Source organism: Danio rerio, chromosome 9 (genome assembly GCF_049306965.1).
Source record: "Danio rerio strain Tuebingen ecotype United States chromosome 9, GRCz12tu, whole genome shotgun sequence".
Taxonomy (NCBI): domain Eukaryota; kingdom Metazoa; phylum Chordata; class Actinopteri; order Cypriniformes; family Danionidae; genus Danio; species Danio rerio.
Genome location: NC_133184.1, coordinates 4,393,409 through 4,408,547, shown reverse-complemented (window position 1 = coordinate 4,408,547; position 15,139 = coordinate 4,393,409). Strand labels below are relative to the sequence as shown.

General features: G+C 32.9%; 1 protein-coding gene across 13 annotated transcripts in view; it reads right to left on the bottom strand.

The window, feature by feature from the left end:
- kalrna (kalirin RhoGEF kinase a) overlaps positions 1-15,139 on the bottom strand; it is a 273,633-nt gene that overhangs the window by 35,798 nt on the left and 222,696 nt on the right. For all 13 annotated transcript variants that reach the window (XR_012385103.1, XR_012385104.1, XR_012385105.1 and 10 more), the window contains 2 exons: positions 5,748-6,013; positions 2,989-3,132 (listed from right to left, as the gene is read on the bottom strand). Coding sequence is in view for 10 of the 13 variants with exons in the window: in XM_017357741.4 (XP_017213230.2) it covers positions 2,989-3,132; positions 5,748-6,013 (410 nt within the window). In the remaining 3 variants the exon portion in view is untranslated. The remainder of the gene's footprint in view (positions 1-2,988; positions 3,133-5,747; positions 6,014-15,139) is intronic.

Sequence of the window (15,139 nt, the reverse complement as noted above, 5' to 3'; positions counted from 1 at the left end):
CTCGCACCATTCACGCGGCTCTCTGTCCCGCCCAGACTCGTCAGCGCTACCAAGCCGTCCAATCACAGAGCTTGCGCTACGTGTCGTTGCGACGTGTAGTTACATGTTTTGAGAGGTGCACGTCAGCGATGCCGACGGCCACGGCGAAGGGCTATGCGTCAGCGCCGTAGCATACGCCGGCGTTTGACGCAGAAGTATAAATCAGCCTTTACACGTGTGAAGAAAAGGTTGACACTAAACATTTCTGCTCCGAATCTAGTTAAAATTTTCATTCTATTTTACATGAAGTAAATAAGGCCTACAATGTAAAATAATCTTCGTAAATTCACAGTTTCCATGTTTTGATTCACAAGTGTTTTTTCGTTTAAAAACAATTGTGAATTGCATTATGGGAGCTTAATCTAGTCTCTGTCGACTTTTGATGTAGAAAATTAAACTCTACAGATTAACAAAGTGACTTTTATTGATAATATTAATGATAAACTAACGTATAGAGATATAAGTCTGCAAAAGAACAGAAAATGCACTGGCAGTTTATTACAAGGTTTTGGTATTATAATATGCAACACCGACCCAGACAATACATCACTGCAAACTATTAAAAATGCTAATAAAAGTCACTTTTTTAACTTTAACGGGGTAAAGTTTTTGTAAGAAAGATCAAGGTCCTATAATGCAATTCAAAAGCATAAATAAAAGAGAACACAATTAAAACATGAATCACAAAATAGGGAAAACTGTATATATGACTATTGTTTACAGTGTACTTCAATGGCCACTACAAATCTTACGTTGACATGATCTTCTCAAATGCTCATTACAATGATAGATTTAAACGAACAAATTATATTGAACCAGCAAGTGTTTTGCTTTAGAACAGCTTGGATTATTTGGAATGGTATAGAACATTTGTAATATTTTATTTATACTGGTGTGTATACTATATATAATATTAATACTATATATATATATATATATATATATATATATATATATATATATATATATATATATATATATATATATATATATATATATATATATATATATACTGATATTTGCAAATATCAGTATATATATATATATATATATATATATATATATATATATATATATATATATATATATATATATATATATATATATATACTGATATTTGCAATATATAAATACCAGCCTAATCTCACGAGAAAACATAAGTATTTTACGTTTTGTCAGTTTAGTGGCTAATTCGTATGATTTTGTACGAGTTCAGTCTTACGAAATTGTAAGATTTTAAAAAGGAGGTGTGGCGCCTAACCCCACTCCTTAACCCAACAGTCATTGGGGGATGAGCAAATTGTACTAAACTGTATAAATTAGATCGTACAAATTCATACGAATTAGCCACTAAATTAAAAAGTTAGGAATTGCCGTGAGATTGTGTTGATAAATACACATACACACAGTTCTCAACATATACGAGTTCACCGCCCACAAGTCTCTCATATTTTCTGAATGAAGCTGTACAGTATTATATTTGTGCTTATACATTAGATTAGTCAGTACTGAAGCCACATCTAGAGCTAATCGAACAAAATAACTTTTGATAACCATCTAAAATCAGTACACCCAAATTTAAATGTTAGGAAAAATACTAAAACAAAAATAAAATAAAAAAAGAGGAAAATTCTAAAGAATCCAAAAAATTATAACATTTTGTAGTTTGTAATTTTACCCCTCAATTTATTCGCATGGAAATGTATAATGTTTTTATTTCGAAAAAATGTTCGGTGACTAAAAATTATTTTAATAAATATATTGATATTTGATAGACCTGTTTTGTTCAAACGTATTAAAATATATCACTTATATTTACTGAAAAATAAATACAAATATTTATTTTAAAAATGGGGTACAAAAAAGGTCTTGTTATATATATATATATATATATATATATATATATATATATATATATATATATATATTATAAGCAATTCTGTGCAAATGTCAACCTTACCATGAAAACCGTTTCTGGGTTTTTTGGGTAAGCAAGTATTTTACAGTACTTTAGAAATACTCAAAAATGTATCCGTCAATGTTTTCAAACTATTCGATTTGATTTGCCAAAATCACATAAGTGGCAGTTTCACATCTGTCAGATCAATAATGGAGAGACGTCACATACAAAACGACACTTTTTCCTGATAAATAATTTTTGTTTTATAGAGAGCCAAGTCTTATCCTATTGATTATCATTGTTTCTTTTGCGTTGTGCAGTTTAATTCACAGAATTTCTACAAAGTATGTTGTATACTGTTAACCCACAGACTTTTATGGTCACATCCATAATGCATGTTTATTTCCCTCATATATAGTACAAAACATGTTTACAGACTGATATTTTTCTGGTCTCATAACTCTGTGGTCAGTTGTTCTGGAAAATATAAACGAATGTTTCCATATAATGTTAACATATACGCTCTTTTATATATATATATATATATATATATATATATATATATATATATATATATATATATATATATATATATATATATATATATATATATATATATATATATATATATATATATATATATATATATATATATATATGTATGTATGTATGTATATGAAAATATTCATCCAACATTCACTTAATTCAGATACATTTGGGGTCATATAAACATTACTACTACAACTGCAAGGCACAGTGTGTAAAAAGAACCAGAGTTGAATTTCACAATAATATTTCACAACTACATGATTTAAGCTTCCCTGCAACAATAGGATGTACTTATGGTTAGTTGACTGAGATGGGACGCCTCCACCCAAGAGTTATGAACAACACTGACATCAGGGAGGAAAAAATCATTAGTAAAGTTAGTAAAGCCCCTTTGTGTGAAGGGGTTGCATACAAGTATGAGGGGGGCGGGTGGAGTTAGTTATGAACACATGATGAGTGATGTATTGAATAAATCTATTGTCTGTATTGTGCTTGTGTACCTTCTCTTCCTGAGCCGACGGGTCTTTAATGATCTCCATTGGTGGAGGTAGAGGAGTGTGAGACTCGTCCTCAGGCTCTTCCTCTCCTCCACTGTGCATCCCAGACGAAGACTTGGAGAGTGTGCCCTCTTCTTTTTGCACTCGCTGGAAACACAAGAATAGACAACATGATGGCAGCTCTTCCTCTCCATCCTGAACTTCAGACTGAGACTGACTTGTTATTGTTCACATCGGAGCTATTCTGCAAAGTGTCTGAAATTCACAGTCTATTACATGTTTATTTTTATTACAACAGTGTTTTTTTCTGCAGACAAATTAGAGAAAAAATTATTGAATTAATTATTATTTAAAAAAAATAATAAAATAAATAAATAAATAAATAACAATCAGACAAACAAAAATATACAAAAATAAATAAAGAAATGAATAGAGCAGCAACAAAAAATAAAAAATAAAATACAAAATAAAACATAATACAAAACAAATAAAAACAAACATAAAATAAACAAATAAAATCAAACAAAAAATAAATCACAGAAATTATTCAAAGTAAATTAATAAAAAACAATTAAATAAATAAAAAGAAACAAACATAAACAATCAAATAAACAAACGAATACATTTACAAATAAATGACATTATTATTATTATTATTATTATTATTATTATTATTATTAAATTAAAATCTAACAAACAAATAAATAAAAACAAATAAGCAAAAAAAAAACTATAAAATAACAATAACAATAAGATAATTTATTAAGATAATTAAATAAAACTAACAAACCAAAAAAAAAAAACAAGACCAAGAAAACCATGCTAATCTTTTGAGAACACACTCAAAATCTGGCTTAGAAAGCGATCGCTGAGGATTATTTGCTTTATATATTGAACCCGGACATATTTAAATCACCTGAGCCACCTGAAAATATGCTATTAGCAACTTATAGTAAATACTATAGTGTTGTTGAACCATACTAGAATGCAATGAACTCAAATTAATCAGTTATGGTAATTCTATTGTTGCTAATATAACACAACTATAGTAATTTAAACAATTTTCCCACATTTTGTAGTTTTATACAACTAATTTTTTTCTGCAACTAATGTAGTAAAATTGAAGTACACTAAAGTATTTATTACATGTTTTCAGTTAACTACAGTCGATTCTATTTTAAAAAGTGTTGTAAATATAATATGTACAGTAAAATACACTTTATTATATAGGTTATGGTTATGCGGAAACAAAGTCTGCGCACAAAGAAATCCACAGATTTCTGAGCCCATTATTCAATAGATTTATTTACTTGTGTAATTGTGTGTAAACATATTTATTCCTATATTATTTCATCTCTGTAATATAATGTGATATGCAAATGATTAGATAAGTTATGTACATGTATAGAATAAAGTAATATCTTCTGTCTTTAAGTAGATGTACAGTATTAGATAAGAAAACTGCTTTAGCTTTGTTTACCAAAAAATGCGGTATATTTTTGGATTTTGAGTGTATTTTTATTTTTATCTCAGGTTTTAAGTTGCCGCACTCATAAAAACATTTCACATACATCAACAGATTTTCTTATTTATTTCTTTTTACAAAATTATGTGAAGAAAAAGCAAAAAAAAAAAAGTTAATGGTATCTATAGAATTTATTATAAATTACTATTAGCTGCTTTACATAAGTATTTAGCTACTTACAGTTGAAGTCAGAATTATTAGCCCCCCTGAATTATTACACCGCTTGTTTATTTTTTCCTCAATTTCATTTTAACGGAGAGATTTTTTTTAACACATTTCTAAACATAATAGTTTTAAGAACTAGAAAGAATTTCTAATAACTGATTCATTTCATCTTTACCATGATGACTAAGTAATATTTGACTAGATATTTTTCAAGACACTTTTATACAGCTTAAAGTGACATTTAAAGGCTTAACTAGGTTAATTAGGTTAACTAGGCAGCTTAGGGTAATTAGGCAAGTTATTGTATAACAGTGGTTTGTTTTGTAGATTATCGAGAAAAAATATAGCTTAGAGGGGCTTATAATTTTGTCCCTAAAATGGTGTTTAAAAAATTAATAACTGCTTTTATTCTTGCCAAAATAAAACAAATAAGACTTTCTCCAGAAGAAAAAAATATTATCAGACATACTGTGAAAATGTTCTTGCTCTGTTAAACATAATTTGGGAAATATTTAAAAAAGAAGAAAAAAAATTGAAGGGGGCTAATAATTCTGACTTCAACTGTACATTAGTATGTTCAAACACCAACACAAATCTGAAAACCATGTGTTTTCAAACTGTGTTGAAATCTTCTTGATTCACAGCCTCAAGCACTTCTATTAATTTATTGTTTGGCTTCTAGTGAAATAGATGAAATGCTTTGAATTTATCGTTGGAGAATTTGCTGTAGCTCTGGAAGACAGCAGGCATGGGTAATATCTTCCATTGTTGTGAGCTCCACAAACCCCGCTGTAGAAATACAAAAGCTCTTTTGTAGCAGCACATTATATGGCACACAGCTTTAAAAAGTCAGGCTAATCATCACCCTCTGATCTGAACGGGGCCAAAGAGACCCTTTAATATGGCGTTAATACTGGCTGCAGAACAAGAGGGCTACTTTTCTCTGTACAGTAATGATTGTGTAAAAAATTGCTATGGAGAAATGAAGGAGGCATTATACTGTAAAAAAAAAAAAAACTCAGACAAATATAATAAATAAATAAAATAGAAAAACTGAAAAACAGCGCTATACCTCTTCCAAGGTGTCATCCTGTAGTTCGGGCGGCCCCATATCAATACTCTTGCGACCATCACGTTTCTGTTTCTGTTTACTTGGGATCTTCTTGATGTTACTGCCATGACTTAGACGTCGGACAGGACTGGTCAGCCATTTCTTCAGTGTATTCCCAGAGCGCTTGGGTCCAGGAGAGCTACTCTGCAGAGAGTTCAGGGATGGCTGTGGCTGCAGTGTGGCCACTGACTCTGTCTTTCCTTCTGGGCCACTAACTGTATAGTTTTCTGCAGGAGGAAGAACACAGTGAGAGGTGAATGGAACTGAAGTTTGTGACAATGTTAATGATCAAACCTGAGAGAATTTTTAAAGAAATATTCCAGGTTAAATGCGACTTGACAATATAGAAACAGTGTTGGGAAGGTTACTTTTTAAAATATATTTCATTACAGATTACGAGTACACTAGTAAGATAAGTAGGGCTTTCTAAAGAAAAGAAAGCCTTTCTTGCTTTCTTGCAGCAGGAACTTGATGGGGATTTTAAAATGGATGACTGGGGTACATTGTACTTTTTTTTGGGAAACATGCAAGTATTTGCATTTGGATTTCAGTACTGAATTTAAAAATCGGCATAATAAAAGACAAGGAAAAAGGGTCACATTAAAAAATTATTCCAAGATACCCAATTTAACAGCTATGGAGGAACTTGTTTTCTCTGATAAACCATTACATAAAACAATTTCTAGAATATATGATGCTTTGATGCTTAGACAACCTTTGACTGACCCAGATAAGTCTAAAACTAGATGGGAGCAGGATTTGGGGATAACACTGGAACATGACCTGTGGGGTCAGCTATGTAGAGATGGGGTAACCTCAACTTTGAATTCCAGATTTAGACTAATCCAGTTTAATTTCTTACACCAGCTTTATTATACTCCGTCCAGATTACACAAATTTAAAAACAGTATTTCTCCTCTCTGCTTCAGATGTGGTATAGAAGAAGGTACATTTTTTGCATTCTACATGGCTGTGCCCTAAAGTGAAAGTGTTGTGGGTACAAGTATGTAATATTTTATCACAGATTCATGGAATTGATTTTCCATTGGATCCAGAGATATGTTTATTGCGTAATTACACAAATTCTAACCTCCAGCATAACTCTGCTATTAACCTTACAGAAATGTTGCTGACAATAGCTACAAAATGCATTGCTTTAAAATGGAAAACAGACCTTGATGTACCAATTGGACTGTGGATCTCAGAAGTTTGCAACTGTATACCATTGGAGAAGATCACATATTCCTTGAGAGGAAAGGATGAAGTATTTAAAAAGATTTGGAATCCATTTTTGAACTACATTAGAACAGTACCACTTGATTTGATTTGACAAAATGTTTTTGTTTCTACTAGCTTATACTGTATCTCCTCCCTTTTCATTTATTTATTTAATTAAATTTTACTTATTTATTTAATATACTGTGTATGTTTTAATTTAGTTTGTTTGTTGTTTTGATGTTCTGTATTGTTAATTCTTGAAAAAGCAAAATAAAAATATATAGTCAAAAAAAATGATAAGGAAAATATATGGATCATTCTGTTCTAAAAGTAATGATTTTACTCTTAGTAAAATCTTTCATGGCTCATGTTTGAGGGCCTCAGTTTTCCTGTGTTTGAAAGATGAATGTCAAAATGCATTCTTCAATCAATCCATCCATTCGTCTGTCCCTCCATCTATCCATCTTCAATCCATCCATCAACCAAGCAATCCATCAATCAATTTATCGGCCCATCCATCAACCAATGAATCCATCGACCAATCCATCCATCATTAATGAAACCAATCAACCAATCCATCCATTCATCCCTCCCTCCATCTGTCCGCCCATTAACCAATCAACCAATGAATCCATCAACTAATCCATCAATACATCCACCAATCCATCTGTCCATCCATCAACCATTGAATTATCAACAAATTAATCCATCAACCAATGAATCCATCCATCCACCAACCAATCCGTCAATTTATCAACCAATCAATCTATTCATCCATCCATCCATTCCAAAAGCAGTTGAGAAACATGCATGTAACAATGAAAATTATCCAAACTGAAGTACTCTAAAATACTTTTCAATTTTAATGTGATTAGATAATATGACCAATATTGTGTATTATTTAAAATATGTAATTAAGTTACATATATTCAACAACTCTGCAATCCTGTATACAACCAAAGGGTGACCAAACACCCAGTTCACAGAAAAACACCCTCAATTCTCTTGCAATTGTTGAGGTGCTCAAACAAACAGAATAGCATTTCAAAAGCACCAGAAGGCCACAGTGATTGGGCTTTTGCTGGAATTAAACACTAAAGACAGTGTTCATTGATTGCCACAGACTGAGACTCCATCCATTAACCAATCAATAAACAAATAATTAAATACGTAAAAACATGAATAATGGAAGTCAAGTCTATTACGTCAATCCTTTAGTAAACATTTATTATTTGAGTTGTTTGGCTGCCAATGCCTCTTTCCATTAGTTTTTCTTCTTCATTTCTAAGGGTGTGTAAGTTCTTTATGCATTACTGATGTAAGTTGGTCAACCATCATCAAAACAACATTCCTCACTGGAACTTTCCTCACCACATTTAATCAGTCTTGGGTATCTCAATTGCCTACAAATTCAAACATACAACTGGAAAACTGGTGTCACCCTTTTTTCAATTAAAAACCCTTAAACCAGTTTCCAACAATCTAGCCTTTCTCTTAAGGGGGAGGAAAAAAATGACTTTAAAATGGGATATTCACTGAAATCTTGCAAACAGTAACTGCAGATTCTCCCAAAATAATCAGTGTACATCACCTAGACTTTAACACCAGGCTACCTGCTCTTAGCTTACAGGTAGATGCTCCAGGGTTTTATTAGGGTCTGTTTTGGGGTTGTCACGATACTGGAATTCGGTACCAATCAATATTGAAGTTTTAAAAACCATTTCCTGCTAACATTCGAGCGCTGTTGAGCACGTTCTTAAACAGAAATGACTGTGATAGGCCGTGAAGGTCTTCAACTCACCAAACTCACAGCTGTTTACTCAAAGCTGAGTGTAAACACAGATACAGGGACACTGGAGAGTTTCAAAGTTACGTCAGTCAGCTGCTTTGTCTATAAGCTGACATACGAGTGATGCGCTGAGGAATCGCGTTAGGTGAACTGATGACCTTCATGGCCAATCACAGTCATTTCTGTTGAGCATGTGTATACACTGGAAAATCAGCTGTGTTTAAGAACGTGCTCAACAGCACTCAAATGCTTAAAAAAAATTCAGTATCAATTGATACCGAATTCCAGTATCAAGAAAACCCTAGTCTGTTTACATGAGTGTTTAAAAAACTGAATCTTTGGAATAAAAGTTATTTTCATCATCTTGTTTTTATTGCAACAATCGTCGTCCACACTTTACAGCTCAAAAAAGATCCGTTAACATTTACGCCTACTGGGCAAGTGCATTTTTTTGCAGGCATACATACTTGTAGTATGCCTCTTGTGTAACGGTCATATTAGAGAGTTACTGATAGGCATGACATGGTTTCCAAAGGTACAATATCACCGTGGGTCCGTGGGTCAAAGAAGCAAATTAGTGTAGACCAGTGGTTCTCAAACTTTTTTCATCAAGTACCACCTCAGAAAAAATTTGTCTCTCCAAGTACCACCATAATAAGCAGTATTGAAATACAGCAGCGTAGTAGGCCCAGTAAAGCATCTGCAGCTCTGCACAGTTCTAAAACGTGGCAGATTAATTTCTATTATTAAGAATATTTATTATTGTCAGCCATTTTAAACAGTATAAATAGTCTGAACGTTAACACTGTACTGTGCTAATATGTAAAAAAAAAAAAAAAAAAAAAGCCAACTAAAAACGTCAACATTTAAATTAAAATGTGCTTTTAAAAGTTAAAAATGGTAGGTTAATGTTCTTTAAAAGTAAACAGAAAACTGCTGTACTTCAATGTAAAGTATTAACATATATAGTAGCCAATTCATCAACACCTGGAAATGTTGCCTGGGCCTCAAAATTATATGCTATATGTCATAAAATAAATAATAGTTTATGTCATATTCATGTATAAATAATTGTTGATACATTTAATTATATGTAGCATGTACATATGACATATTTGATAACTCCGCGTACCACTAGAAGGAAGCCTGCGTACCAGTGGTGGTACACGTACCACAGTTTGAGAACCACTGGTGTAGACATTTAAAACAAAAACACATTAGTATTAATGGCACATTAAAGAGTAGGGTTCAGTGCTTGGTCCATTCCTCTATTCAACACACACAACAGTGCTGGAACCTCTAGCAGGTTTTTAATGCAAAATTTTGATGTATGAAATAGCATTTCAGGGTTCAAGCAAAGTCTCTTTAAGGCAAATCATTTTACTCTGTAGCCATCTTTAAAATGCCTCTTGGGCAGGATGCTTGGGCATTTTGTTTGAATATGGAAACATCAAAATCTCCAAAATTGCTACACTGTAATAAATGGCCGTGATTTCAACAGTAAAAAAACTGTAAAAATGCTACAGTACAAATCCGTAACCTGGTTAACGGTATGTTTCCTTAATATAAACGACGAATAACCGTAAATTTACTTTCCCAGAATTCCCTGCATGGCACATCACTTTTTTTGCATTTGGTTGACATTAATATGAATCTTCTTAGTTGTGTCCCCATCAGTTATGTACATTAGAGATTTATGTAACATCTAATTTTGATAAACAATATTTACTTCATGACTTTAATTTTATGCGTGTTACCATACCGGTGTTTAGTAGCTGTGTGAATGACACTGAGCACCTTCTATTTGCTGATACTCATTTCTGTTTGTGGGAAAAGTTGATTTTGATGAGCATTGGCTCATTATGTAACTTCCTCATCACTACCTGAATATGAATGTGCAAACGTGTCTAACTGTGTAACAAAAGATGTGTAGATGTTGATCATTCAAAATACAGACATATTACCTCTATAAATTAATAAAATACTGTCGTTTACTGTAAAAATGAGAAATTACTTTTACGGTTTGTACCATGTTTTTAACGATAAAGTACTGGCAACCACAGCTGCCGTTTTTTTACCGTAAATTTTACGGATTTATTTTTTACAGTGTAGCCAAACTTATGATTCAATTTCATATCCGTAATCACTAATAAAATTAAACAACAACTGTCTCTTTAGTTTCATTTCAAAATGTTTAAATCACAAAAAATCTGCAGATTTGTGTTCAGTTTAAAATCTGTATGTGTCTGTTGAGTATGGTCTTTTACAGCTGACTTATTAGAGGAAGTGACCTAAGAAGAGTAGATCATAAAGGTTGTATTGAAAGCACCTGTATTTCTGCAAAAAAACAAAAATGGACTCTTCAAAAATGTTACAAATCACACACGAGAGCAGTTCCTGAGATCTAGCCATCACGGTGTGCCGAAGTGTGACGAAGTGTCCATGTTGAGCCCTACAGTGCTTTTTGAAGAGTGAACCTGCGTAAAACACAGACTGGCTGACGACAAATACGCAGTCTTGTGAGCATGTGATTATGTGTGGAGTGAAGACGAGGTTTGATGAGAGCAGTCATTAAGAGCTGCCCTTTACACACAAACACACACTTATCCTGCCTCTGTAAAAGACAGAACGACAGGCGGACAGACAGATAGACACAGAGGTTTCTTTGTTGTTTCGAATGAGCACATCACATTTCCACAGAAAGCTTCGACTGGATCATATGACTGCTCTTATGGCCAACTTAATTGCCAGGAAATCCCACTGACACATTTTAGATTCTAGTCTCTGGAAATCTCCTGTAAGATATATATACAGTTGAATACAGTTGAAGTCAGAATTATTAGCCCCCCTGAATTATTAGCGCCCCTATTTATTTTTTTCACCAATTTCTGTTTAATGGAGGGAAGATTGTTTCAGCACATTTCTACGCATAATAGTTTTAAAAACTTATTTCTAATAACATATTTATTTTATCTTTGCCATGATGACAGGAAATATTATTTTACTTGATATTTTTCAAGACAATTCTATACAGCTTAAAGTGACATTTAAAGGCTTAACTAGGTTAATACGGTTTGGGTAATTAGGCAAGTAATTGTATGATGATGGTTTGTTCTGTAGATTATGGAAAAAAAAATTAGCTTAAAGGGTTAATAATTTTTGTCCCAAAAATGGTTTAAAAAATTAATAACTGCTTTTATTCTAGCTGAAATAAAATAAATAACACTTTCTCCAGGAGAAAAAATATTATCAAACATACTGTATAAAATTCCTTGCTCTGTTAAAAATCATTTAGGAAATATTTAAAAAAAATAAGATAAAATCAAAAGGGGGCTAATAATTCTGACTTCAACTGTATACACACACACACACACACACACACACAGTTGAAGACAGAATTATTAGCCCCCTTTTGATTTTATTTTATTTTTTAAAAATATTTCCTAAATGATTTTTAACATTTTAATTACAAAGCTCTGTCACTAAGACAAATTCATTGAGTGTGTAAACATACTTGGCAATAAAGCCTTTTCTGGTTCTGATTCCAAATCTTCATCACATTTATTATGTTCTGCTAATACTTCTGTGGCCTTCTGAATCTCATTCCACTGCATCTGTGCAGTAAAAATACCATGCATAGCTTCTTTTGGGGAGTTTTGTGGCATGACAACCCCTCTGAAAGACTATCCTTAAAAGCATTAAATCACTTGATCCACACTTTATGTGTGCAGGTCTTCATTATTTTTAACAAAAAACTTTAAGCTTGACCTTTAAGGTGTGCTATTGTTTTCAGTAGATGCATGATGTCAGTATGATGGTATATAGAATCACCTTAAAGGGATCATTGAATGCAAAACTAACTTTCACATGCAGTCTGAATGGAAATGTTGTCTTGGCAGTGTGTGAACACAACCACCCTATGATAAGATAATACAAATCCGAGTGCTTTTTAATCCCTACAAATCATAAGCATTGAGAACAAGCTCTTCTCGGATTCTTGGCAAAGTGACATCACACAGACCAAGGCCGCTCCAACGTCTTGTTTACTGATATTATGTTTTGCATAGCCCCGCCCTCAGTGATCAATTAACAGTCTGCCATAGTTTAAACCATTCACATTTCCATTCCCATTCCCAAGTCAAGACCCCTTCTTGTCACTTTTTGATGCTCGAAGTAACCCCAGTCTCATTTTACTACAAGTGGGGTCCTTTACTACTTAAAAAAAAAAAAACCTATGGAGTTAATATGCTTGTGCAAAAGTCAGCAATCATTTTCCTCATTATGATTAAATGACATATTGGAAAGTATTATTGTCATTATCGGGGTGTTACTTTTTCCAAAGTATACAATAAAAAACATTTTATTATGTTACACTAACCCAGATCGTAGCACTAAACCCAATCATATTTCAATATGAAACATATAACATAGCAGATAATATTATGAGCAGGGCCAGACGGAATCTGCGGACGTTTTTTGGTATTTCTGCTGAGAATTTTGGAAAAAAATCTGTGGAGTTCTCCGGAATTATTTTGGGAGTATCCAGAGGAGTATCATACCTAAACCCTTAATATATTAAATAAAAAGTAATAAATTACTGAACAAAAACTGAATAAATTCAGATTTACACATTTACTCAAGTAAATAAACAGAATTAATATTGGGCTAAAATTCTGCAGAAATCTGCGGAAAATCTGCGGAATTCTGCACGCGCAGATTCCGTGTGGGCCTAATTATGAGTTATTCCTGGACGGAATTGATATGTTCTCAGCCTCCATCCTCTTCCATATATTTTGCATAGAATATAAAGCTTACATTAAAATTGGAGAGTGGAAACGAGCCTATTAGGGATCTATTTTGACGGTCCATGTGCAGAGCGCAAAAACGCAGGGCGCAAACGCTTTCAGGGCATGTCAGAATCCATTCTTGCTAATTTACAGACGGGAAAATGCGCTTTGCGCCAAGGCGCATAGGCTAAAAGGGTTGAGTTTATTTTCTTAATGAGTTATAGGTGTGTTTTGAGAATAAACCAATTAGAGTCTCATTTCCCATTCCCTTTAAGAGCCAGCTGCGTCGCGCCAAGAGCACATTCGCTATTTACAGGACGTAAAGTAAGTCTAAGTGGAAAAAATTAGCATTTCTCAAGCAAACAGTTAACAGAAAACTGTTAAACAGAGCATCTACTGCGTGAGAATGAGAGATAATGGATCTACTTTCACATTTGCTCTTGGATAGGGAAACCTTTACGCACAGACATCAATTAGTCTATAAATAATTAATTTTGTTTGTTAAGCGCAAAGATTTGTTTGAAAACTATTTCTAAATTCAGTTCTAATTTCTAGCAAACGAATAAATGAACAATAATGACCAAGTGTAGTCAAAATACTGAGTTATTTCCAAATACACCTGCCATGCCCCATGTGATCTAAAACCTGACAGGTGGGCAAATCTAAGCTTGTTTTTAATAAAACAAATATAAATATGGATATAATAAATAATACTGCTAATAATAATAACATTATACAAAAGCAAGTTGTTATGAATGAACTGAAAAAGCCTCCCGAGATGAAGAAGACATAAAAGCAGTGATTTTTCATATTTATGTAGGCTAGAAAATAATGTTTTTTAATATTTAATCCTTTATATTTATATCCTATATCTATTCTTATTATATCCCATATAAATATATATATCTCTAATATATTTAAATTTTTTCATATGTAAAGATATTTGCCTATTGCTCTCTTGTGTGTATTAAGCAGTGTGTAAGCGAGGCGCAACTCTGCGCCGGAGTTTAGACCGGGTTAGTTTTGGTCTAATGAAAAATCTATTATAGTTTCTCAAAATAGCAACGCGCCAGCAGTCCGCCTCAGAACGCCTTCCTTTTTAGACCAGAACGCCTATGGGCGCACATATGAGCGCTAATGCATTTGCTATTTAAACAGCGTATCACAACGCCTCAAAACGACTCTTGCACCAAGCTGAAACTACCAAAAGACTACTGCGCCACGCCTTGCGCCACACTGCGCCGGGTGTATGATAGGGCCCTTATACTGGAGTAGAAAAAAAAGAGGAGAAGTATGGACAACTATGTGACTTAAAAAAGGCTTTCATTTATTTAAAAAAAAATAAGAAATAGAAAATAACAGTTATAGTATGTACTTTTCATTCATACAATATTTCAAAAGACAAACAATGTGGCATCTATTACACAACTTCCAGAAAGAAAAGTGTGTGGATGGTTCAGTCTTTACCGGAATAAACAGGGAGACGTGTCCTGGTTTATCTGCTCTTTTCCTCATTCCTCATGTTTTAAAGCATGTGCCATTAATCCAGACCCTCCACA